This window comes from Macrosteles quadrilineatus, unplaced genomic scaffold (assembly GCF_028750875.1).
Source record: "Macrosteles quadrilineatus isolate MER2022 unplaced genomic scaffold, UCM_ALF_1.0 Scaffold_8__2_contigs__length_117827958, whole genome shotgun sequence".
NCBI lineage: Eukaryota > Metazoa > Arthropoda > Insecta > Hemiptera > Cicadellidae > Macrosteles > Macrosteles quadrilineatus.
In genome coordinates, this window is record NW_026542601.1 from 99,948,023 (window position 1) to 99,973,947 (window position 25,925).

At 35.1% G+C, this 25,925-nt stretch overlaps 1 protein-coding gene across 4 annotated transcripts in view; it reads right to left on the reverse strand.

The window, feature by feature from the left end:
- The window catches only part of LOC129000901 (protein enabled-like), a 39,267-nt gene extending 14,565 nt beyond the window's left edge, over positions 1–24,702 (reverse strand). Inside the window, exons 1-2 of one of the 4 annotated variants that reach the window (XM_054427979.1) lie at positions 24,669–24,702; positions 1,454–1,619 (exon numbers count right to left, since the gene is read on the reverse strand). In XM_054427979.1, coding sequence (XP_054283954.1) covers positions 1,454–1,619; positions 24,669–24,685 — 183 coding nt within the window. In that variant the 5' untranslated portion in view covers positions 24,686–24,702. Of the gene's footprint in view, positions 1–1,453; positions 1,620–5,902; positions 6,002–11,920; positions 12,035–18,697; positions 18,806–24,668 lie in introns of those variants that run through there. The other 3 variants (XM_054427978.1, XM_054427977.1, XM_054427976.1) reach the window with 3 other exon arrangements.
- Between the last annotated feature and the right edge of the window lie 1,223 nt (positions 24,703–25,925).

Genomic DNA, 25,925 nt, shown 5'->3' on the forward strand with positions numbered 1-25,925 from the left:
AAACATTATTTTCAACATATACCTCTTGAGAATCCAAAATTTCCAAGGTTTTTTCACGCTGTAAAAACCACGTCTGGGGCACTTTGGCAATTTACTTCGCTTAAATCGACACCAGAATGATAATGATGCTCACAGCATAGACGAGTAGAACGTAGAAAAACAGATAAAACATGATTTTCATGTTGGAGACGGACTGAGCACAGACGCGGTCAGGGTTGGTAGGACACTAATTAATTGTGTGAGGCAGAGCAGCGGCGGATAAGGGCTTTGAGGGCCTCCCTACGCTATTGTCTCCGATATTGATTTTATTAGAATTCTTGTTGACACTAAACAAACCGACTTCCAATTATCCACCGATCAATAATCTAAACACCTTGATAAAAAGATTTTATATTAATTCACTAAACCACTAACTATGGATAGCAATTCAATGTCCGTACGTCAATGATATAACTTACTAATTTAGTTATTTGACCTCTTTGATGTAGAACCTTTTTACGATTTTTTTATGAGTGTCCGATTTTAGGGTATGTCGTTTTATAATTTTTATGGTATTTGAATTACCTATATGGGAAATTCGCTAAAAAAGAATATCTGTACACCCTCATCTTCTAGGAGAGGTTGAAAAGAAGCAAAACAGGTAAACAACAGGCAGAACTTCATTAAAACATGTGGAAATTAACATGATAAAACATACAATGATTTTTTTGTTAGTGCTTTAACTCCTTGTAATGTGCATTTAATAATCTTGACCCTTAAAGAAAAACCATTGTAAATTCGATGATTTCTAACACTCAAACAAAACAAGCATTCCAAGAGAAACTTCAACTGACCCCCTAAACTGTATCTACAACTACAGCACCACAATACAAGATGATGTAGAAACCTAAAAATCCCAAGGTGTCACTTGACTAAAGTTAAGAATAGTTATTCCGTTGGCATATAAAATGTTCAATAGGTAGTAATATTTAATTTGCCATCAAACCTGCTGAAAGAAACATTGACCACCTGGTTTTAGAAAGAAGAGTCAGAGTCTGTACTCTCGATTTCTTTAATGACATAATGGATTAGATTTATAAAACCAATGCATGTCACATCAGAATTTAAAATTATTTATGTTAATATTGTTTAATTGCGTACGTGAGTGAATGAGTAAAGTGGAAGTATGTGACAAGATCCGTCCATATATCGTATTGCTGGTGAAGTATTGCTGTGTGGTAATAAAGTATTTAATAGTTATATCACCAAATTTAGGCGGTTTTGGGGGAAGAAATATATCCCCTCCACTTGATCCTACATGTAAAACAACTATAGACAACAGAGGTTTTCCAAAACGCCAATCAGCTGCATCATACATAAAAAAAGAGGTGGGGGAAATTTCCTTCAAACCACCTAAATTTTGTGAACGAACTACAATTAAGTGTGCAGTTTTAAATCAGATTCCAAAGCTCACCTCATGGTCTTGCAGTTTCCGGCCGACAACTCTGAACGAGTTGTTGATCTGGTGCTGGAAGATATGGACTTTGGAGAGTCCAGAAGAGCTGCCGCTGGGGATCCACTTCTTCTGGACGTCGTCATAGACCATCACAGAGGCGCGAGCGGAAGCTATGCTTTGCTCACTGCAACATAAGGACAATTTTTGAACTACCATACATAGGTATAATGTTGAGCTATTAGAAACAACAGAGTGCATATTTTTAGGCGAAGACGACTTAAGAATAAGATAATAACTTAGTTAGTGACGAAGATGATCAAATTTTTATCTAAGAAACATTTATTAAAAGCCCAATGAGCAGAGTCTAGTTATGAACGATAAAAGAGTAAATGACTTCTCCTAAGATCAAACCAGCAACCTTTTAATTAGAAGGCGAGCTCTATACCTAGCTACCCAGCCATAAATGATGATTTATTGTACTAATGGGTGTATAATTGATATTCCGGATGTTACTTACTAATGGTATTGCTAAGCATACGGTATAAGTTACCAAACCATATGCAGTCTAAAATACTTGTGAAGAGATCCGAGTTTTAAAATCTCATAATATAGCTCTAACCTTTCCCAAAATATTAATCCTGTATAAACAGTTAAAATTAATCTTGCTGCAGTAGTTTTTAGTATTATTTAACACAAACTGCAATCATAAACTTTTTTCTGTAGACTTACAACATTTTATTATAACTTAAACACAACCACTATGATAACAAAAAATTCTAAGTTCAACATTGAATTTGACATAGATTTTCTTTACGTGTAGCACAAAAGGTTAATGCAATTAAGTTAACTTTAAGAGCTTATCAATTGAAGAGAAGGTCTGACAAAAGTTGCAATCCCTTCTCGCTGTAGGGAAATTAATAAGTAATTGGGTTTGAAAACACTTTGCAACCTAAATTGAGTGTCATCATCTAGAATACAGTTAACCTCTAAGAAGTTTTCTTTTTGTAGAGTTGCAATCATTAGGTAGTTAATGCTACAAGTAAAATCATTGACTCATAAAAATAGGAGTTGGTTATAGGAAGGAGTTTTTTAAGTACCAGAAATATAGAAAGTTTGTAGATAATCATTATAAGATAAATAACTCAACATAATATTCAAGATAAGCAGGATGTTGTAAAACATTCAGTAAACTAGTGTTCTGTCTACTCCAGCAATTAGTTCAAGGTTAGCAGGATGGAAATTGTCTGGTAAAATAGTGTAGTCCAGCCAAGGTACACCCTGAGGTACACTGTGTCTACTACACCGTTATATCCAAGATAGTAAAATCAAGTAAAACATCAATAATGTAGCAACTACTTTTGTTCTTAAAGATACTAAAATAGTCAATAACCTTGAAAGGTACCACTTAAAAGGCAATTAAAGAGTGAATTCAAGCACTTTTATAACTTAACAGATATTAACCTTTGAATCTTCAAAGGTTTAGGCAGTTTTTTAGTAGTAGACACAATCGTAATAATATCCTATACCCTCTAACATTATGGTTAGCATCTTGGATTTAAATCCAAATTTTGTTGATTGCTTCCAAGATTTTGGGGAATTCGGACTACTTTTTTTATAAATCATTTGTATGCGAAATTCCTAAGAGTAAAGTACCTATCAGTACTCAACAGCAATTTATGGATTGATGACGTAAGTTATTTAATTATTTGATAACTCAATCCGTTGTGCTACAATCTCAACATTATGAAAGACAATGACAGATTATACGCATCTTTTGTATAGACATAACACACCTCTTATGTAGGCTAGTCATATTATTCACATGCCTCTATATCAACAACAAGGAACCCATCACAAACTCATATCTCATTGGCGGTCTACCATTTACATGAACTTTTATGAGGTTTGACCTTTAAGGGGTGACATTTACAGCAACATATTTGGGGCTGAACCCTCATTGATCCGAATTAGCCCTCACATACATTTCAGTCAAATAAAAAAAAGAGTAGGCTACATGGTTCAACAATTACTTTATACTGTACCTCATAGAATAGAGGATATGGTCTGTGTATGCAAATTCTTTTTGTGCTAAACTACTGTTTTTTGGGTCAAAACTATTCTTGGTCCTTTGGTATTATCATTGACTATAAATCCTTAAGGATTTATAGTCAATGGTATTATACTGAGGCCACCCTTATACAGTGCACGTTGTTAGGTGCTTGGGCGGTTATTTTAGGTTGGGTTATCATAAATAGAAAGTATGACTCATCTGGTATCGTTAGATTCATAACGAAATGAGGAAAGTCCTACAAACATCAACAGAACAATGAAAAAAAAATAATAGTAATAACAAGCAACCTCCGTATAATACCAAATGAATATGTACTTTAACTCTTAGGTTTGTAAATAAAAATGGGGAATGTAGGTGGAGTGTCAGTCTTTGAATAATTTAGTTAATGATTACCCTTTGATATATACTCCTGGAGAATTTCCCATACACATAGTATGGGCAAAGCTGGTTTCATAGCTCTCGCTTGGATTGTCTTGGATTCAACTTTGTAAAGGGGAGACTTGAATTTTTTCACAATCTTGAATTTTCTTTGGTGGCTAGCAGGTGAAGCATTGAATAGGATTAAATCTGCATTTAATAATGTTGGACATTAATAACAAGTTTTTCAATTAAGTTTTAAAAATACAGGTGCCACAAAGTTAAGAGGATTCGGAATAATTTATGAAGACAATTACAAAAAGAGCTGTGAACATAATTTTATTTTTCACAGTAAGAATAGCATAGGAGACGAAGATCAGCATTAGGTACTTAAAAATTAACGTCCATTAAGTTTTTTTATCGTTTTTTTTACTGAAATGAGTACAACTTTGGGAGAAAAGAAAACCCCTTCCGAAGGATGAGGATATTTCGAAAACACAAATCAAAACTATAATGGTTTACACGTTTGACACAGATTTAAAAAATAGACAGTATTTAGAAGAGCAATCAATGGTTGGTTTAACATTTAACTTAAGTTGCTTTAAGACTAGCAAACATCAATTAGATGAAATCAATGCTAACACTCCAGCTTTGGAAAATTGAAACGTACTAAAACAAACATAATGGACCACGATAATGGACTATCGCAATAATTCAATCAAAGTGGACATTTATGGACCAAGCCCGTGATAAGCACAATTATTTCCACTATTAAGGCACGCTCCCAGCGCACTCTGATAAGAGGTTCCAATGGCTAGAGATAAGCCTAGGTCAATAATGGAAGTCAACTTAAACATGGGAATGCCACGGCGAAACCAATTGTCCATTCCCACGTTTCAATACCTTCTAATGTTCTCAAGAATAGATCGCCTTGGAAAGATTTATACGGGCATTTCGGACCTTTACTAAGCTAAAATTTGTAATTTAAATGCTTTTTATCTTATTTTACAAAAATACATTACACTGATTTATACATTGACCGTATATTGATAAAAAATACTGGGATCAATATAAGCATTAAACTTGCAAGTTCCCAATGATTCGCATTGTAACTTTATAACTAAGTTTACATGAACAAAACTCAAAACAGAAAATTGTGAACATTAATAGAAAATAAAAACAAAACTCAAATCGAAACGTTAACACCAAACGCAATTTCGTTTAATATACTAAACTAAAACAGTATACAGGTAGTATATTTTTGACTATAGTGAGAAACTTTAACAAAGCTAGCACACTTTGACAGCACGTTAGGCCTACTTTACTGATTTCCCTTTGAATATTAGTAAATAATAATTTATACAGGGTAAGAAAGACAAAAATGTTAAATATTTTTCAGCTATGTTATCATGGTCATTTAACCCTGTCTAAAATAGACGATAACTGCAAGAAAGGACCAAGTGGAAATGAGGTAAACACTATAAAGAAGTACGGCATTGCTCATCTTATGTATGCTTCTCAAGTTCACCCGTGTACCATGATTTTTTGAACACCTATTGTATAGTATCCAACTATTTTAAATCTCTTTATCCCCCTAAATTGACATTAAATAGCTGTAGATTGAAAAACAACAAAAGTTAGCTGACACTAAATCCGTTAAATAGTTGGAAATATTTCAGGTGAGGTTTAGGTAATTTTCAAATCTAATCAAAGCAAATTTGACAATTTAATTCAATTTGTCGTTATAGTTTTGGTGGAAACATGATAATTGATGAAGCTACTTTGACCAGATAAAACGTGTAGTTTGCTTGAGACTCACCACCATTTTAGCTTGGTAAAATAACTACTGATCACAACCAATCTAGTGACTAAAACTACATAGTTTATAAATGAATTTTTGACGACCCAACTTAATTTTTACCTAAACACTACTTACAACCGCTTAGAAACGTGACCATGATATTACCGCATTACTATCGAGGCATACATGTGGTAATAACCCTAAAATAGGTCACCACTTCATTATTTCAACAGTATACCTGGTCTCCTCTTCCAAGGCAAGCTCGAAATCCATGTTGGCGCACATCCTTAAAATATCGTCCGACAGTGTCTGTAGTGATTCAAAAGACTCCATAGCGATGGCGTAAACACCTCGATGTTTGGAAACAGTAGCGTGCTACGATATCCCCATGTGTTCCTTCACCTTCGCGGGAAGTGGCGTCCCTTATCACTCTTATCTCACTTCCCTCCGAGCTGCGTGAACGTCATTGTAACATATGGAACACTGACACTACACCGTGGCCAACTATCACACAACGCACTGGGGTAAATAAACAAGTAAATACGATAAGGGCGTATCAGTATGACGCGTTTTGTCAACAGCGTTCACTCCGATTTAAACGTTTAACATATTTTAACAAATGTATCACGGTATGTTTACAAAGGTTTAAACATGTATAATATGACGCATTATTGACGAAAAGTGAACATAAAGGTTTTAAAATGTAGGGAGTGTAAGTATTTTTACTATTTCACACTAAGGGTAAAAAACGGCTATTCACGATATTAAAAACTTGTATACAGCCATGCAAAAGTTATTCTTAATTCGGTTTCGCACGGTCAAGAGATTAATTCTCCTAACCTAAAGCACAATTAGGTACTGGGAAAAAAAATGTGCTCAGGGATTCTGAGGTATGATATATATATAGTTTTCATCGTTCCAATCGCAAAGAAACTAGGAGGAATTATGGTAATAAAAGAATAGCAAAAACACGGATATTAGAATATAAACTGTATGAATCGCTAACGTAAAGGATGTCACTTGCAAATTAAACATATTTGTAACATTATTTAAATGGAACTAAAAAAGTCCGAACCTTATTTTAATGTTATTCGTATAAGATTCGGGCCAGTGACGTAATTGGTTTATGTTTATGGTCCATACCGTTTCTGCTCTAATATCCGTAAGAGCCATGTAACAGTAGGTGTGTCCACATTAGTATAGATTGAAGCATATATACGGTACATAGTCGGTTAGACAGCAACTTTGTTAAAAATACAAGTCTTCATTTCTAGAAAAATATGTTGGTTTGCAATGATTATAGGCAGTGATATAAATTGTTCTCGAGGGATGTTTTAAAACATAAATAGTTATCATCAATTAAATTAATATAATATAAGGAAGACTTTATAATTTTAATAATGTACGTTAGTACCATGACTTAGCTAATGCAATATGTATTGTCAATTTTAGCTAAATAAAATAATTTGAATTGAATTGATTTGATTTGAATTGTGAAATCAGCTTAAATCACGTTAATATGATTCGAATACGAAAAATGTTATATTGTACAGAGTTATGGTAAAAGATTGTGGTAAAGGCCTAAAAGTAAGTAAAGGTTATCAACATTCGTAACGAAATAAATAATTTAACCACCCAATTTAATTAAATGGGATATTTAACCACACGGAGACAGAAGCAAAAAAATGGGTCATACGAAAAAAATAATAAGAACGAATTCCGACCCCAAAATATCTACAAAGTTATTAAAAATAACTGCATAGACCTGAAGACATTGACACATAGGAATATTAAGGTGCAATTGAAATGGTTGTATTACCAAATTTTAGCAATAACAAAGACACGAGTACACAAAACACGGATGATTTATTGGCAGTGAAATCAATAATGATGTTGTATACCGTCATGATGTAAAAAGAAACATTCTGACAGTGAAATCAATAGTTTGTATCTATGCTAAAGGCATTATGCCGTTGTATTATTTGTTAAGATACGTTCAACCATAAATTGTAAACCTTTGATACGTTATTATTTGCTAAAAATTTGACTCGTGGTTTACTGGAGGCATTTAATAAATTGAAGACCAACGTCCAACGCCATATGTGTGCGAATGACAAGCGCCTTGGAAATATGATCATGCTAATAGGCTATTGACTAGAGTCTATTCCGGGAACTCTAACTAAATCTCTATTAAAGCGTGCATTGCTACCAAATGATTTCTACAGTAACTGAAACCTGACGTCATAAAATCATTAAACCTAACGCCGCAGTAGTACACAATATTCCTACGTGTTTATACAGATCTAAGTATGGTGTAAGAGAATTTTACTCCGAATAAAGATCTTTCAACGGTATCGGCGCAAGGCACATAACTACGAACTGGGAACCGACACATGGTTAACTCGATGATTCAATGGACGACGTGGTGACTGTACACTGGCGCCGCGACGGAGGCGATGAGAACTACCACCAACCCACCCTTACATACGCCCTACCACCCCATACCCCCTACCACCCACAGTCGTAAACGTAAACCTCGTACACACTTACACAGTACAAGTCGAAGTGTTGGGGGCTTGAATCCCTGCTGATTGTAGGGGAAACTCACCAATAGTTAGGTTTGATTTGTAGTCCAAATATGTGAGTGAAAAGATAATGGCTATCCGACATATACTTATTAGCTTGTCAACAACCCTATTCATCGGCAAGCGGTGGGAGTAACTATAATTTATGGGAAAATAACAAAATTTGCATTAACTTTAAAACCAAATTTTTTTAAGAAATGGGGATCGCACCATTTTGCTCACAGTTGAAAGGACCATAACAAACAATTGTTTTCAAAATTGTTCGGGCATTTTTGGGGGAAACATATTTTTTTCTTATTTTATGGGTTATGAGGAAATTCCAAATACAATGGAAAATTTTTTTATGAAATAATGCGTCTGGAGATACCATGGATTAGTACCCACATATAAAATTTCATCAAAATCGGACTACATGTAGTCTGTGGTTCTTTACATATGCACACACACATACATCACTTTGAAAACTACTTTCGTGGGTCCAGGAGACTCGAAACAGATATGTCCACCCAAAACTCAAACTCGAAAGTGTTGACGAAAACAATAGGAACCACTTTCTCTACATACTACGTAGAGGGAAAAAGTAAGAACTAACCATGCTGAAATTGTAACCGACTTACATACGCTGGGTTCTTTAGCCCAGACCATCTCTTTAAATTGAAAAAAATTGATAAACCCCCTTGATCAAGGGTAGCTGGGTCCAGATTCAAACCATTTTCTTTGGATTAAACCGACAGCCAACTTTGGAAATTCGCTTTACTGTACAGTAGATCGATCCTTGAATGACATGTAGTTAATCTATTTAATATTACAAAATATAGATTCTTTCCGTATGTGTATCGGCTTCTTCTAAATAAACGCATAAAAAATGTGAACTAACTCGGTTAAATTTTAGACAAAATTTGATAATTACCACAGACAACACATAGGTAAGCCTATTTATGTTCCTTAAATACTCTCGGATACTTATAGTCTGGGGACGTTAACTATCCGAGGTGGTGATTTTAAAGCAAATATTTATCTACAGTAGAGCTACAAAAATTGTTACCACAGTAAATTTTTACGTTTACTTTGTTTCCGACGAGGTTACTAATTCAATTCTGCCGTACAACTGAATTACTGTAACGCAAAGAGAATTTAATCAACAAAGCGACGGTATTGGGTTACGTGTCTATAATCAATGGTTGCCTCATCTTCGATCTTATTGTCCCTGCCCCTTTGTAAAGCACGCGTAGCCTAAACCAAGTACAGAAGTCGACTAACCAACTTATGAGAGAGACCGTTCCCAAATGTCAAAGAAACACCCTTCACAATTCCATACTGTATTATTTAATAGGACATGTGTCAATATTGTTCTTGTCTTTCCCAGAATTAATAGGTTACATAACAACTAACAGTAAACGCGGTGTCACATTTCGATGTCACGACAGTTGAATCTTGCCGTGTCTTGCAAAATCGATGAGGTATATTCTGCTGACTCACGGGGTTGAGTCATTAGTGACCCAACACTTAGACCACTTATAGTCAGCAATTGACTAAAAATGAATTGAAACACGATCTATTTGTTGCTTGAACCACTTGTCCGACGCAAATAATGGAAAACACAGCTAGATAATGCCCACCATCGACTATTATATGCTTGAACAGTTTTAAGCTCTGTCAATTAATTGTGTCAAAACAATCTTGACGTCCGAGTGCTAGAACAATCTTAACGTCGGGCTATTGTACAAGAACAATCCTAAACGTCTTCGGGCCATTGTGCTAGAACAATCCTAACGTCTTCGGGCCATTGTGCTAGAACAATCTAAAGCTCCGACCATTGTGCTAGAACAATCTAAACCTCCGACCATTGTGCTAGAACAATCTAAACCTCCGACCATTGTGCTAGAACAATCTAAACCTCCGACCATTGTGCTAGAACAATCTAAACCTCCGACCATTGTGCTAGAACAATCCAAACCTCCGACCATTGTGCTAGAACAATCTAAACCTCCGACCATTGTGCTAGAACAATCTAAACCTCCGACCATTGTGCTAGAACAATCTAACGCCCGATTATTGTGCTGAAACAATCTTGGCGTCTGCTCATTGTGCGAGGTATGGTACCTAGGTGTTAAGTGGTACATGTATACAGTAGTAACCGGACACGCGCCACAAGCTGTTATGTGATACCACGACCTTTGCCGCATTGCCTAGACACTCGCCTTTGTATAGACTCAATATTGCCACACATAAAATCTACTTCCGAGATAGACAATGACTAACATAAGACGTATACTTACAAACCTCAACACCTATGAAGTAACGTATACAAAAATGATATAATTTATATCAAACAATCCCATCGAAGTAAATATAAGTGTCACATAAGTTAGGCATCTAAAGATTTTCAGTTAATATGTTTGATATTGGCCTCCATAGTCTTCTGTATAATTTTGAAAGGTGAAAAGCCAAATTTTGAAACAACCAATGGCTTAAACGACATTGCCAAACATGAAGGAAATTCCCTACAGCGTAAACTTACCGTAACACGTAGATGGGTTTTAAATTAATCTTCACACTTCGACCCTTCGCACTTCTCGAACCCCTGAAATCGTATCTTGCTTTCCACTCACAAGATAATAAATCGTACTCTAAACCGATTCAGTGTCGAAACATGCCTTACAACATGATGCAATTCCTAATACATAAGCTAAGTAAAATGAAAATTGAACAGAATTTCTCTGCAAACCTTCTGCTAATTTTTGATTATACCTTTTGTTTGCCAAAAAAGTAAACAAATATTTTAGTTGACATGGATAAGGCATGAAGTCTGGACTGCCTTAATTGTTGGGTCACACAGTTAGTTAAATAAATTCTCTTTGAAATTTATTAAATTTAATTTGTAAACTTTGATATTTAAGGATCATTTAAGAGACTAAGTTTAGTTTAACAAACATTAACTAAATATTAAATTCCCCAACTAACAAAAAGTAATAAACTTCACTAACGATATTCTATCCGCATACTTTACAAATGTCAATCTAACTGCATTGTTTTCTCAAAATTATTTACAGTAATGTCCTGGATGGCAGTACTTGCTGTTTATGCAGAAATTCTATGGGATCTTTAAATTCTAGGTTCACAGGTCAAAGCTTCTATAGTGCGTTCAAACAACCGTGGCACCTGAGGGATTAGGAGGCCCCAAGGGTTTCCATGGGGTCTCCTAATCCGTCAGGTGCCACGGCTGTTTGAACGGAGTATAGTTGTTAACAATAATTGCACAATGTATCTCCCAAGAGCCATACAAGTCTTTAATACCAGTAGCTAATACAATATGGTAGCTGTAGGTTGTAGGGATATGAAAAGGTATTAATTCCGTTAAACAACGGTAAAACGTGATAATCGATATGCATTATATAACATACACACACAGTAATAGACAGACACACCTCCATTTTAAATTCTCAACTCACGAGTCAGCATATTGCCTACTGAGCACATTTCGTTGGTTACATTAAGAAATAGATGTTTATGCGAATTCATGATTGACCTTCAAAATACAAATATATATACCCTAAATGATAGAAATAGAAAAGGGGCGGAAATCGCAAAAGAAACGCTCCCCTAATGTCACAGCGGATATTCTAAATACAAGGAAAATCTCCAAGCTAAAACTACCAACCAAAACCAACCTCTTCGAAGACATTTCGTTTTTGGCGCAGCACGAACAAAACACACGTTTCATCACGGAAATCTCTCAAAACGTCACAAAATCTTGAAATCCATTTCAGCACATTACACACAGCTTCACTATTGCGACGACAATGACCAATGAATTGCACACTTGACCTCGGCCCGATATCACTGCTGAGGCCAACATCGCCTTATCAGCAGCATTGCTAAGGGTCGGCGCTGACAAAAATCAATTTACAATACCGGGAAATGTTCATTACTGAGTTTCTATACGCGGTCAACCGAGTCCGCGGCATCTTCAGGAATGCCTTTGAGTTTGACTTTTCAATGTTATTGTGCTTGAATTCATAATGGGAAAGATGCCGGTATTTTGCAGAAGATCTCCACGTTTTACACATTTTATACAAGCTGGCACCTTAAAGAATTTTAAGATACTCTTTTAATTACAAAAAGATAGAAACCCAGGTAAAATTATGCGACAGTTCTTTATCGGCTGGCAAACAGTTTGCAATAGTGGTTTCAGGAAAGCAAATTTCTTTCAGTTGTGTCGGCTTGCATGAAGTTCAGGGCAGTTTTAGATTTTTAAGTAAAATAGTTTGGAGGTTTATGATCTACAGGCACATGCCATTCTACTAGACAGCTTCAACAAGGTCTAACAGAGATACAATAGAATGGTAGATGAGCGACGTGTAGGAGGTATCTGCCACCCAAGTACAGGCGGATAACATTGGCAGTCCTCAGATAGATTGTCTATTGGTATAACTAACTAAACTCGGCTGAAGTTTCGGCTTAAATATTCCAAGAACTTTTTAGCTGTTTTACGGAACCTTGAGTCACAATATCTAGAAAAAGCACTTAAACAGTTCTACAGACACATTGATGGTAATTTTGTGTAAGGTTTGTGGATACAATTTTAAATAACATCGGTCGACGAAGACGTATGTTGCCATCTTTATGTTTCAAAACAGTACAATAGTTGAGTGGTTGATCCTGAAGACAGTGCTACATTCTGTTTTTACAGCTTCCGATGACTTTAAATAATAAAAGAATTAATCAACTGCTTTTATAACTATTTTTCCTACAGATACCTAACAATGTGTGACATGTTCTCTCATTGATTTGAGAAAGCAAAATGGCCAATTCGCTCACTCTAATTACTTTGTCTCACTCCAGATTTGCAACGTGAAGGCACGTTTCTTTACCAATTTATTTGTTTTATGGTAACTGAAGGATAAATATAATGTGCAACTCGAGTGCAAATTGCAAAGTGCAATCGCCTCTTTCGAGAAACCATTCTTCGTAAGGATTTCTCTCGAGTGAGGCAAATGCTCACTTTGCTCACTAGTTGCACAAATAACTAATGTTTTCATGCCAGAAAGAAAGAGGCAGAATTTGACAATTTGATTAACGAGCATACTTTTCACATCTGTGTAGTTTATTCTAGAAAATAATATTTGACAATAGCACTAAAAAATAGGAGATTACTTTTTACAACTACAACTACTTGAAATTAACGATGGAGAAAAGACCAATTAACAAGAAAAAATAAATTACGTTGCATGATCAATAAAACCATCAATTTGGAAGGAAACAAAAACCATACTGTTGGTAATTTATAACCATTTACAAGTACATAATCTACGAAAGTTCTGATCGTGAACAGTAATGAAATTATATTTCTACAAACCAAAATACTACAGAGAGTATTGAAGGGGAAGTGAAATATTTTATATATATTAAATCATTTGGGGTTTCTTTCCGAGTTGGATTGGCTCTTCTACCCGATCGATTTTCATGATTGCGGTCTCAAATTGAAGGTATGCAGATTTTACATCAAGCATCGGCATATATTTATCTACTGTATTACTCTATCAAAAAACATAAATTTGATTTTTTTTCGAATTCTTACTTTAATTTAAGACGTATTTCACCAGTGATAATTATATAATCCTATACGGACTAAGAACATTCAGTGAAATACCGGCTTTCATTTAAGCTATTAGTTATTCAATTCGGACGAGTTTAAATCAAACGCAAGGTGAACAACCAACATTGACATTTTTATACGGGTTTTCTATGATTAAAATCTATAGCTATTGTTGTTGGTATTGTTTATGTATTTTTATATGTTTTAGACTCAAATAATCAGTAAATTATAGGCTTCGGTTTGAGCCATTGATCGTGTTATCAGTTATAGGTTCTAGATACTGTATTAATTACTCAACCAAAAATCATAAATTCGATTATTTCTGGGATATGATATTTATTTCAACGCTGCGGAACAGCATGGGTCCTCTAGCTAAACATTTAAAAAATCTTCGAAAAACCCCGGTGAACTTTAAACACGTTATTCCTTGATTCACTAATATCATTTAATTTTTCCATCGATGTGAAACAACTGGATTCAGAAGATCAATTTGGTTTAACGGCAATCAAATGATCGATTTAATGGTTGAAGTTGCACGACAAGACAATTTTCAAATGCAGAAGAGGTGAATGAAACCTCTGGCGGCAAGATGGGGAGGGTATGGAGGGGTAGAGGGATGGGAGAAGGGTCGACCGAGCAAAATGTTGGAATGGTTAAAAAAGAAGAGCACTCCACTTGACTTATTGAACGACGAGCATTGATACTCATACAGTTATTCACTAGTGCGTTGCACTTGTACAATAAACTTACATTTTAATTTAACAACACCGAGGCAGATTTATTTGTATTTATCTTTGATTTTATATCCATAACTTGGAAAACATAAGTTATTTTAAGGCAAGAACAATGCTCCGTTCGAATTAAAACTCGATTTAATTATAACCTCAAAATCTAGACTTGCGTTTTAGAAGATTTCTTTTGGGCAAATTTCATTATTTACCTTCACTTTGTCCTGTTATAAGTACTAGGACTAGGCTATGACTAATTACAAAATATTATAAGCTCTAACATTATGATTCAACGCATTAAGGCGTTTAAGTTACATACTAGGAAAATGACGTTTAAGTTCTGGAGTAAATTTTAACATCAGCCCCCATTGCTTTATCAGACATAACTTCTGATGTCCAGAGAAAGTCTTTTGAGCAACCTTTGGATAGAAAAAAATTTTTCTAAAGAAACGAGTTTTAAAATTATATTTATATACAATTTAGTAAGACCCATATAATAATGGAAACTTCGTTTGGAATAGCCAAAATGTCACTCACTTATGTACAATTCCTTACTTTAACTACGTAGTTAAAAAAAGTCGTTAGTTTCATAAGTTTAAAGGAGAAATTAGCCATCAAAGGGCAGGTAATAAATATGTTAAAAGTATATATATTGAAAACAATAACAGTAACAATAATTGAAAACTGTCCGTGAGATGTGATCCATCATGTATGTCATCTACAAAATATTGTCAAACAGTCGACTCCTATACGGACAGGTGCATTCAAAGTTTTCATTATTCATTATCCATTGATTGGGCCGATTACTTATCATTAAACATGTCCACTCTTTCATACAAAACTGAATTCAAAATAGTAGTTGAAATAAAAACTAATTATCTTGTAATATTGTGTAGTACCTACAACTTTTTTCTTTTTGTATAATTTTAAGATTTGAATAACCACAAATGCAAGTGAAATACACCAAATGTTATTAATTAACAAATATTGTAACATTATAACAAAGAGTAAGTGTAGCGATGCGAAAACATCGCACTGTGGTACAATGTTTAACAATAAGTGTGGCTTAGGCGCGAATAATGGTGGTCTACTTGTCTTTTATGTAACTGGCGCCAAAACAACTCGTTGAATTGAGTTCAAACATTAGACAACAGTTCAGTGACACTATGATAAACCATTGCGGCGGGAGGCACTTGAAAACACGCAATGGACCCCTTTTATCCTATGTAAAAACTTGCTCCGTAGTGCAACTCATAAAATATTTATTTTACGAAAATCGTTACTTTTTCCTCTCAAAAAGATATTGAAAAACTCATTTCTTAAAAAAATATTTGCTTCATTCGTGCTCCGCAAAGAGTAGCAGGGAAATGCGGTTCTTTAGATCTTCAGTACTTTAAAATCGTTACATCCTCTTGTAGAAACAAAAGTCAAGTGTACCACATCGCTGATAAAATCAACTGGGTGGTGTGATAAACTGTTAATGCTAACAGAGTAAATGTAAGTAGGTTGAATTATAAATTGTGGGTTTTCCTTCATAGTCATATACAGGGTGAATTTTAAATGAGTTCCCCCCCTACTTTTTTCTACATTTCTTAAGATATCATCTCCGGACCACGTCAGATCATTGTTGAGTAGTAAGTACTTCATTTTGACTGGGTATACATTTTTGGCCGCCATCTTGGATCCGCCATATTGGATACAAAGTTTTTTTTTCAAATGTAAAGGTAGGGTTGTGACCCATTATTTCAAACTAGAATTGTACTCTGATTACAATGCCGCAATTAGTTTTTAAAAATCTTGATCCGTTCTAAAGTTATGAGGACTTTTTATAACTTTATTTTTAGTGCATTTTAACATTGTGGATTTACAAACTAAGACCATAATCTCAAAATAGTGCTAGATAAAGATAAGTATACACCACCATTCATTGTCGACATATTTTCACTTAGTTATGACGGATGTAGTTCTTTCAGCCGCCATCTTGGATCCGCCATTTTGAAATGTTATCAATTAATTGAAATATTAAGGTGGTGTTGTGACCCATCATTTTGAGCTACTTTTTTATGCTGAACTCAATGCCGCAATCCGTTTTTTATTTGCATCTTTCGATTTTGAAATATTGAAATTTTAAATAAGAGTATTTTAATATTTCATCAAGAAAGCTTGATAACCAAAAACGGATTGCGGCATTGAGACCAGTATAAAAAAGTAGTTCAAAATGATGGGTCACAACACCACCTTCATATTTCAATTAATTGATCACATTTCAAAATGGCGGATCCAAGATGGCGGCTGAAAAAACTACATCCGTCATAACCAAGTGAAAATATGTCGACAATGAATGGTGGTGTATACTTATCTTTATCTAGCACTATTTTGAGATTATGGTCAATAAGTTTGTAAATGCACAATGTTAAAATGCGCTAAAAATAAAGTTATAAAAAGTCCTCATAACTTTAGAACGGATCAAGATTTTTAAAAACTAATTGCGGCATTGTAATCAGCGTACAATTCTAGTTTGAAATAAAGGGTCACAACCCTACCTTTACATTTGAAAAAAAAAACTTTGTATCCAATATGGCGGATCCAAGATGGCGGCCAAAAATGTATACCCAGTCAAAATGAAGTACTTACTACTCAACAATGATCTGACGTGGTCCAGAGATGATATCTTAAGAAATGTAGAAAAAAGTAGGGGGGGAACTCATTTAAAATTCACCCTGTATAGCTTGTATACATATCACTATGAACTGTCAACAGATACTAAAAGCATCATCTCGGGGCTTTGGACGCTAATCGGGCGTAGTCCGAAAGAACATCGAGCACTTGAAGAGGCTTATGTTTTGGCCGGGTTGATGATCTACTTTTGAGTAAAATTGTTACCCACTGGAAAAGCCCCAACCAACTGCAGTCCAGCAGTTTTTGTAATCACCAGAGTCGAACAGGTACACAGTGATAAATTACCAAATATAAGCTAACTACAACTACTTGTTTACAATTCATTTGTTGGTGTACAGATTCAACCAAACGTTCCTTCACCCAAGACAATCGTTGGTGTGGTCATCCTTAAATTTATTACGTATTGACTGTTTGGTAAAATTATAAAAAAAAACTAGGTTTAATTCAAAACACACTTCATTACATTTCAACACATTAACCATCAAAAGGATGTTCGGCGTTTATAAAACAGCCATTAGGTTAATCACCAAACGGGTTCATTTCGAGTTGTGTACAACAGAATAACCTCAGCTAAAATCTCTTTGAATGGAAATACAGTAGTCGGAGATAAGTTTGAAAACCTGTCTAATGCCGGTGAATACAGATAATATTAATTAACAACGGTGTTCAAAATGTACAATCAATTTAACAAATTGTCTCCATTTCTCTTAATACTTCCAAATTGTGTGCTGTAATTTCACAAACTCGAGGCTTGTTTCATGTAAGTCCTCAATGGAATTTATTCAAAATACTGCAAGTAAAATTTTAGAACCCATTAAAAGCTGAAGTCTGACGTGTTCTTAATATCCGCTTACCTTTGAGTTCGTAATGTAATTTCATTCACACCTCGCGACTTGGTTGCAACAATGTAGTACAATGTGTAGTGTAGTGTTCAGTCGTCTTTGAGTTTTTAACATTTAAAATAACAAAATTGACGAGTTAAAAATAGTCTGTACAAGAAAACTCACATGAATGTGCAGTGTATTAACAAAACGTAAAACAATCGTAGCTGCAAAGAAGGAAACAGTTTCAGGACAAAGACGGAGAGAACCGTAATGGCTTCTAGAAGCAAGTTATTAAAACGAAACCGCAATTATGTCTCGTGTGGTTTTAATTTACGTCTCTTTTTGTCTTTGCAGGGAAGGAACTTGAATTATGACACATTATGTCTAAAAGGTAATCTCTTAGATTCAAGCGTATGCATATGTTTCAATTTTATCCATTGACAAATTTCCTTTTAATAGCTTTTTAACTATACAATATAAATCGCAGGTGAATATAACAATTTAAATGTTTAACATTCTGTAAGTCGTGGGTGGTCTACTTAATACTAAATTCAAATACGTGGGTGATTCAAAAACATGTACAAGCACTATCAAAACGAAGAAATGTTGCCTACTCACTCAATCAGATGATAAAATCCATCGTACGAACACATAATGCGGGCTAATACACAAATTACTAAACCTAACTAAGATAAATTTTGCTAGGGCAATGCTAGTGTGTTCACCTAGTTTGTCATTGAAGCGAAACTGACTAAGAGATAGGCGTGCTCGTATTATCACGCCTTATCATTTCAAGCAGCGTCTTCATACTGATGATTCATTTACCAATGAGTGATCGGAAGTAGTTGGCAAGTACACAAATATTACAAACCCACATATCTACACACATATGGAGGGTATTTCACAAACCCACAAATATACTATCGTAAAGTTAATATACAACACGTTACCTTACCTCGCTGTACCTCGCCTTGTTCAACGATATCCCTGTTTAATCGTAATGATTGATCAATGTAAAATGTCGTCTGCTGTAATGTTTCTGTGTCTGTAATATTACAAACTCCCTTTTCTAGACAGGGTTTGAATTCGTTCCCAGTCGATTCTAAAATATTTGCGAACACGGTGAACGATCACGCATAGGAACCGAGAGACGAAGTAACTAGCAAAAGTAGTTTGAATGATCTAAAAGCCATAAGAAAATGTTTAAGAGTGTGTTATGGGAAAAAATTGCAAATCTTAGACAGGGAGGAAGCCTTAATTTCACAATATCTTAAAGGGGCAAAAGCAAGGGAATCACTAATCTAGTAGCAGCTCACTACAAGGCAAACTTTTGCGAACTAAGCCTTACCAATTACTAATTCACATACACAACATTTAACTGCTAATGATGTAGTATCTTTAATAAATAGACATTAAAACTGAAGTCTAGGGTTTTATAGAAGCAGAACACTGAGGGTCTCCAGATACATCACCGTAGACGTTGTAACTAGGCCAATCAACAAATCATCAACGCGCCGACAGGATAATAGAACAGGAGTGTCGCCGACGCTTGGTGGTCTTCTAAAAGACTTCTCAGCGAAGATTTGGAACTCAAAACTGCACCAGACATAACAATTGCAATTTACACCACCCTTAGCATAATCCTTACTAAAGACCATACTCACGCAAGTTGGCAAATCTAAACAACAAAAAACACGGAAATACTGCGACTTCAGACCGATTTCGTGGTGCCCAAATTAAAAAAAACCGCAAAATACCAACTACTGGAATCCAAAATCATTATTTTGTAAAGAGTTAATAAGATTGAAAAGTCTCATGTTGATATCTCATTAAGACCGAACCAAATACACGAATTAAATATTGAGTACGAGAACAAAGAGATGGATTAAGGTCCAAACCACAATTTTTAGAATATTGTCATAATTCAGCTGTTACAGATTTTCATAAAGTTCAAGCACGAATACTAGTATTTTTCTAGTATTCGTGAGTTCGTGTTATAAGTTACAGCACCACTATCCATACCAAGACCTTGTTGATTTACTTTTACTACTTGTACTACTTTTTTACCTGGGGAGCGAGCTGGCGTAGTGGTTAGAGCGCGGGACTTCAGTCCCTGAGGTCCCGGGTTCGATCCCCGCCAAGTCACCAATGGATTTTATCTAAGTGATAATGCCGCAACCCCTAGGTCTAGCCTGAAGTAATGTGAAAAACAATTCCAGGCTCGTGCCTAGCGTCCTTAGGACAAAAAAAAAAAAACTATCCATACCAACACTATGGATGCAACAGAGATCGAAGATGTGGAATAATGTCCCAAACCACTTCTATGTCTCACCAAGCTCTACATCAGTCTTTGCCAAAATATAACTTAAACGCCCAAAACCACATTTGTCAACATGTACAATGCTGTAGGAGAGTTTCAAGATAGGCTACCGTGACATCGTGTCCATTTAGCCATCAAGAAGAGCACCGACAAAGAACATTTAGGTGGTCAACACTAGTAGCTGACCAGTCACTAGACACCCACGTACGAGGCTACAACCGTGGACCTGGCGCCTCTAATGAGGCTAGGCTGAGACAAAGACATCAAGTGGCATTACAGGACCATCATCTCAACAAGTTCCTTCCTCAGGACGGGAGCCGACAAAACTGCGTTGGGTACTGCCATTGACTATATACCATAAATGAATGGTATACAGTAATATTATACCATAGGATAAATGGTATATACATACTATATAGCACAAATTGATTGATTTGATAGTCAATGATACTGCGCAGTGCTCGTAACTCTGACCAGGCCCACTTGAGGAATGAGTTGCTTAAAAAATAAAGGAGAACGGTGAAACGAAACAATTCTTCAACAACCAATTCTACGACGTATAATTTTAGGTAGGCCTATCCTTAAAGATAGATCACTTATGCTTCAGCTAAATGGAACTACGTTATTTTTTTGTTCAAAAACTCTGCAATACTCTACAATAGGATACACTAACCACCGCAAATAAAAGGAATTTGTTACAGTAGTGGTTCGAAATTTCTAAATAAAAAAAAACTACTGTATAAATTATTTACTGGAGTGATTTTTGCAGGTTATGAGAAAATCGAAGATAACCATCGGGCGTATAAGGTAGAGGAAATAATTTCCATCGACTCTAAAGCGATATCTAATAACGGTTAGCATTATGCAACTAAAGGTCAAACAGTCCATGACAAGAGTGGAATAGAGCTTTTTGTCAGCATCTAAAGTAATTGCTGAAACTGTATGATTCACGTTTTGTGTGTAGTAGCTGATACATGTTTTTAGCAATTCTACGACGCAATATTAGATATTGCGTGTTGATTAAAAACCTGTAATGTTGGTAAAATTGAGAGGTTGCAAAACTAAGGCAACCTTTGAACACCTTGACAAACAATGAACTGAGTCCAAGAACCTGGTCTGATATAAATAAGAAGTCACTACTACAAAGAATCAAAAGTTGAAGCAAACATAATAAACCTGATTAAATCTCTGTCTTTTTTAACCAAGTTTCAACCGCACTGTCAACTTGTACCGTCTCGCCAGGTTTAGTAAGGGTACGTAGAAACTGACTTGCTCAACATTCACAATGTTTGTATATTATGGTATTGCATTTTTAATGTGATTTATATAGTTTCCCTCATACGAGGTCTGTCATCAATTTGATAGTTGTACCTCTTGAGGTGGGCAACCCTCATATCAAGGCGCTATCACATAGCGAAATCATTGGTGATGGTGGGAAGCCATACCCAGAACCCTAGAAAAAGAAGTGGATGTCTAGTGGTCCAACTAATAGACGTTAACCTTGAAAGTAATCTTGTAAGTTGAAGTACGTGGTTTACATTTTTAAGGCGACAAATTGTACACAATCTTATTATGTAGACCGACTTATCGCAATAACGTGTGAGTAGACTTACATATATCGGCGAATCATGGCAGCACGAGGGTACACTGATCACTGATCACTGATACTGTAGTGTACAAGATCACTGCACGCGTGTAGGTCACGTTGAGTCACGTCCAGGCGTGCCTCGTAGTCAAACACCACCACGGACGTGAGATAGTCACGTAGCACGTGCGTCATAGATAATATACGTGATTTTTATATTTGTTCTACTTATTGACAATAAGTTCAGATAGTCGTCATGTTTAGACCAAGGGTGATTTCAATACTGACTTATCGACTACTCATATCCGTGAGTACAGTCAACTACCATGTTTGACTTGTGTGACTGTACTTCAACTTCAACCCATCCAACGAACTATTGACTACCCCATCGTGCCCCCGATAAAATATTAAGTTCAATCAAATTTCTCAAAATTTAAAAGGAATTTAAAAATGTATTTATATTAAACGCTTCAATTATGTACGTAACAAGTCCATGCATCACACGAGATGACAACCAGGAATGTTTTAAACGACATAAAAGTTTTGTTAAAGTTAGTAAACACAACAAACTAACGCTCTAATAGACGAGGCGAAGTGACGAGCTGAGGTCAGCTCTAATAACCCAATATCGGATCAGTCAGTTCCCGGGAGATTAGGGTCGCGTCGCGGGGTTGATATCCACGGGTAATCCAAGGATATATCGAGCCGATCGACGATCCAACGCTGTATGTGCTACTCGGGTATATTTATCTACATATATACACCGACCAAATCAAACAATTTTTTTAATATTTTACATATAGATGCAAATTGTATATTTTTTCAAAGAGTCGGTAATCTCGAGCTACCTGAGTCAAGCAAAAAGTGAGTAGGCCTGTAAGCCTATTTTGCGTGCTGTTAGCTTGGGTTTTCTTAGGTTAAGTTTTTGTATAGTCATCCTAGTTTCTGAGACCGGCCATAAAATACGTAAGATAAGTCAACAAATTAAACTTCTGGGAATTACTTTAATATCTAGTTTCAGTAGAAAATAACTAAATAGTATTTAAATAGTAGTATTTATAGTAATAAATAGTATTTACATTAGCTGGGATAAAATTTTTAAATGGTTCTTATACTTTATACTACACTGCCACCCATTTAATTGACTCAAATGAAGGTTGCGTTCCTACGGAAATTAACAAATTATGTAGAACTTGCCACAAAGCTCTAATTGAAACATGTAATAAGTTTGTTGTATTTTGATTTAAGGGGAAAATAAAATAAAATAAATTGCCAGCCAATTTCGGGTATTTTCCATAAAACATAAAACGTAACTTTCAATCATCAAATTACATGAAAAAATCATACAAGTCCTGAACCTATGTAGGCCTATAGTAATAGAAAATAAAACTAAAGACAGCGTATACAACCGAGAGTAATATTATAAATTTAACTTGCATAAATCTACAATCCCCGAATAAAATTTGCATAAATCTGAATGAGAATATGCGAAACCAAAATCTATGTTGTTTGAATTTTATTTCATGGCCTGTTTTCGAGACAAAAATTTATGTTCGTGTGGCATTAAAAGAGTTTATTGAACATAGAATGCCTAAATATACAACTAATAGTTTACGTCTAAACTCTTACAAGAAATCTAATGATAAACGACTTAATTACCTTATTTATTTTTGACTTCCTTAGACGACGAGGTAACTTTAATATTTGATCAAAGGAAACGTATTTAAACACGATAGAACTCCATTAACTTTCTTCCTCAAATTACCTGTTTTACTTACTTTTGAATTCAGTTTATATTCACTAAGTTAAAATATTACAAAAATAAGACATTTTGATTTTAAGATATTACTTAAGGTTATTCGCAATAATAAATGTCATAAGTCGAGGTAAAATATTACTACATAACCTTAAAATAATATTTTCATAATAGCCATACAAGTTAACACATATTATTGTCAACTCGCGCATGCATAAAATGTTGGATAGTTTCATTTTATTCTTTGAAACACTTAAAACCTTAGGGATTATATTCAATGTTAAACATCTGGTCATAATAGTTTTGTGTATATGATACCTTTAAATCAAAGAAGGTTCACAAAAATGTGTAGGCCTATACAAGCAATCCTAGAACACATTTTTAAACATATTTAGTGAAGGACTTCAAAATAATTACGAAATAAAATTATTAGTCGTAAATAATTCGATAATATGTAAAGGTTAACAACCCTTGGAAGTGTGTGGTAAAGTGTAAAATGATGTTCTCCTTTTTTGAAACTTGAAGTTGAGAATTACATAAAAAAATATCATTACCATTAATGTTCAAAGTACACATAAAAGTTTGTACAACCTCTTCACCTTAAGAATAAAAATAAAAATAATTTTCAAATACAGAGCCTTAAATTGGCTACACAAAAAGTCTATTCAAACGTCTCAACCAGAGAAAGATTGTGGTTGCTGTAGGATGGTCGGACGGTGTTTCTATACTTTCTAACCAACTCTCGTATTTAAAGCAATATATACAGTAAATAGAAGTTGATTGGAAACCAGGTCTACATTATTTTAACTGATTTCGTTTTAAGAGTCCTTATTGTATAGGTAACCTATTGTATATATCAATATTTAAAAATCAAATTATGATAAATAAGTCTGCGAAGACTAGTATAGTTTGTATTAATTCAACTTACAACATTGCAGACTCCATGACGGAAGAAATCAGGCTTACCTGCAACACAAACACAAAATTACAAACGAAAAACAAAACAAAATTACAATTTCACGTTGAATTACATTGCTAAGCAGTGGTGAAAACAAAATACAGTAAACTTCAAAAAATTAAATATTTCTACATATAAAGTTTCTACAAAAGTGTCTATAAAATAAGAGCACCTAAGATTTTCTGGACAGAGCGTTAAATATACTTTATACATTTATTTTTGGAGTTTGTCGACTTTTATCTAAACAAATTCGAGTACATCCTAATTATTGCTCTGGCACCATACAGCAACTCCAAAACAAACCTGCTTTAAACATTATTGACTTATGAAGTGTTTAAGATCACAGAAGCTTACGGGATTACTGGAAGAAGATAACGAACGATTCGTCATTTACAATCAAAACACCCTAGTTAGACCTAAGACATAATATTTGTTCGCAACTTTTAAGGTTCCCCATTTCCATTCTGGACCGCCTTGAAACTTAGGTCGAGAATTGGCGCAAGTTATTATTGAAACGACCGAGTAGAACAGCTGAGCGAAATTCGTGGTTTTCTGACGTCATACGAGCATAAACATTACAGTTGTTTTAGGTTGGCTGCAGAACAATTACTTCTTCTTTTACTTCTTCAACACATGTTACGATCGTTTAACCTTGTAAATATTGCAAGGGAACCAAATGACTCTACATCTTATCTAGTGTGTTAATTGTTCATTGTACCTTATTATTATTTATGTTCTAACTTAATCTAAAATGTCATAAACAATAGGTTGTTTCCACTAGTGTGACTGTGATTGTTCCATATAAACGGAATGAGTACTAAACCCATTGTGCTGAAATGTTTACAAAGTCTATCATGAGCAAGTCCAACAGATTGACCCATTGATGTCCTTAAAATCCTCTCTAACACCCCGTAACGTACCAAACCTGGGACCTGGATACTCAGCCATTTCCAAACTTATTCCCCAGAGGATAACAATGGAATCCGAACCACTGCACACATTGCATCACGTAGGGATCGAACCTGCAGACCAGTCACACGCGCTAACAACCACCCTAAACCCACGTTTAGGGAAAATAGAACACTTCAAATGATAAAGACGGCTCCGACAAAAAGTGAATCAGGCGGTAAAGTGGTAATTATCGGGACCAGCTGTGACTAGAGGTGGAATAACCGGGTCCGGTCGTGGTTACGACACGGTTACACTGGTCGTTAGATGTTCGTCATC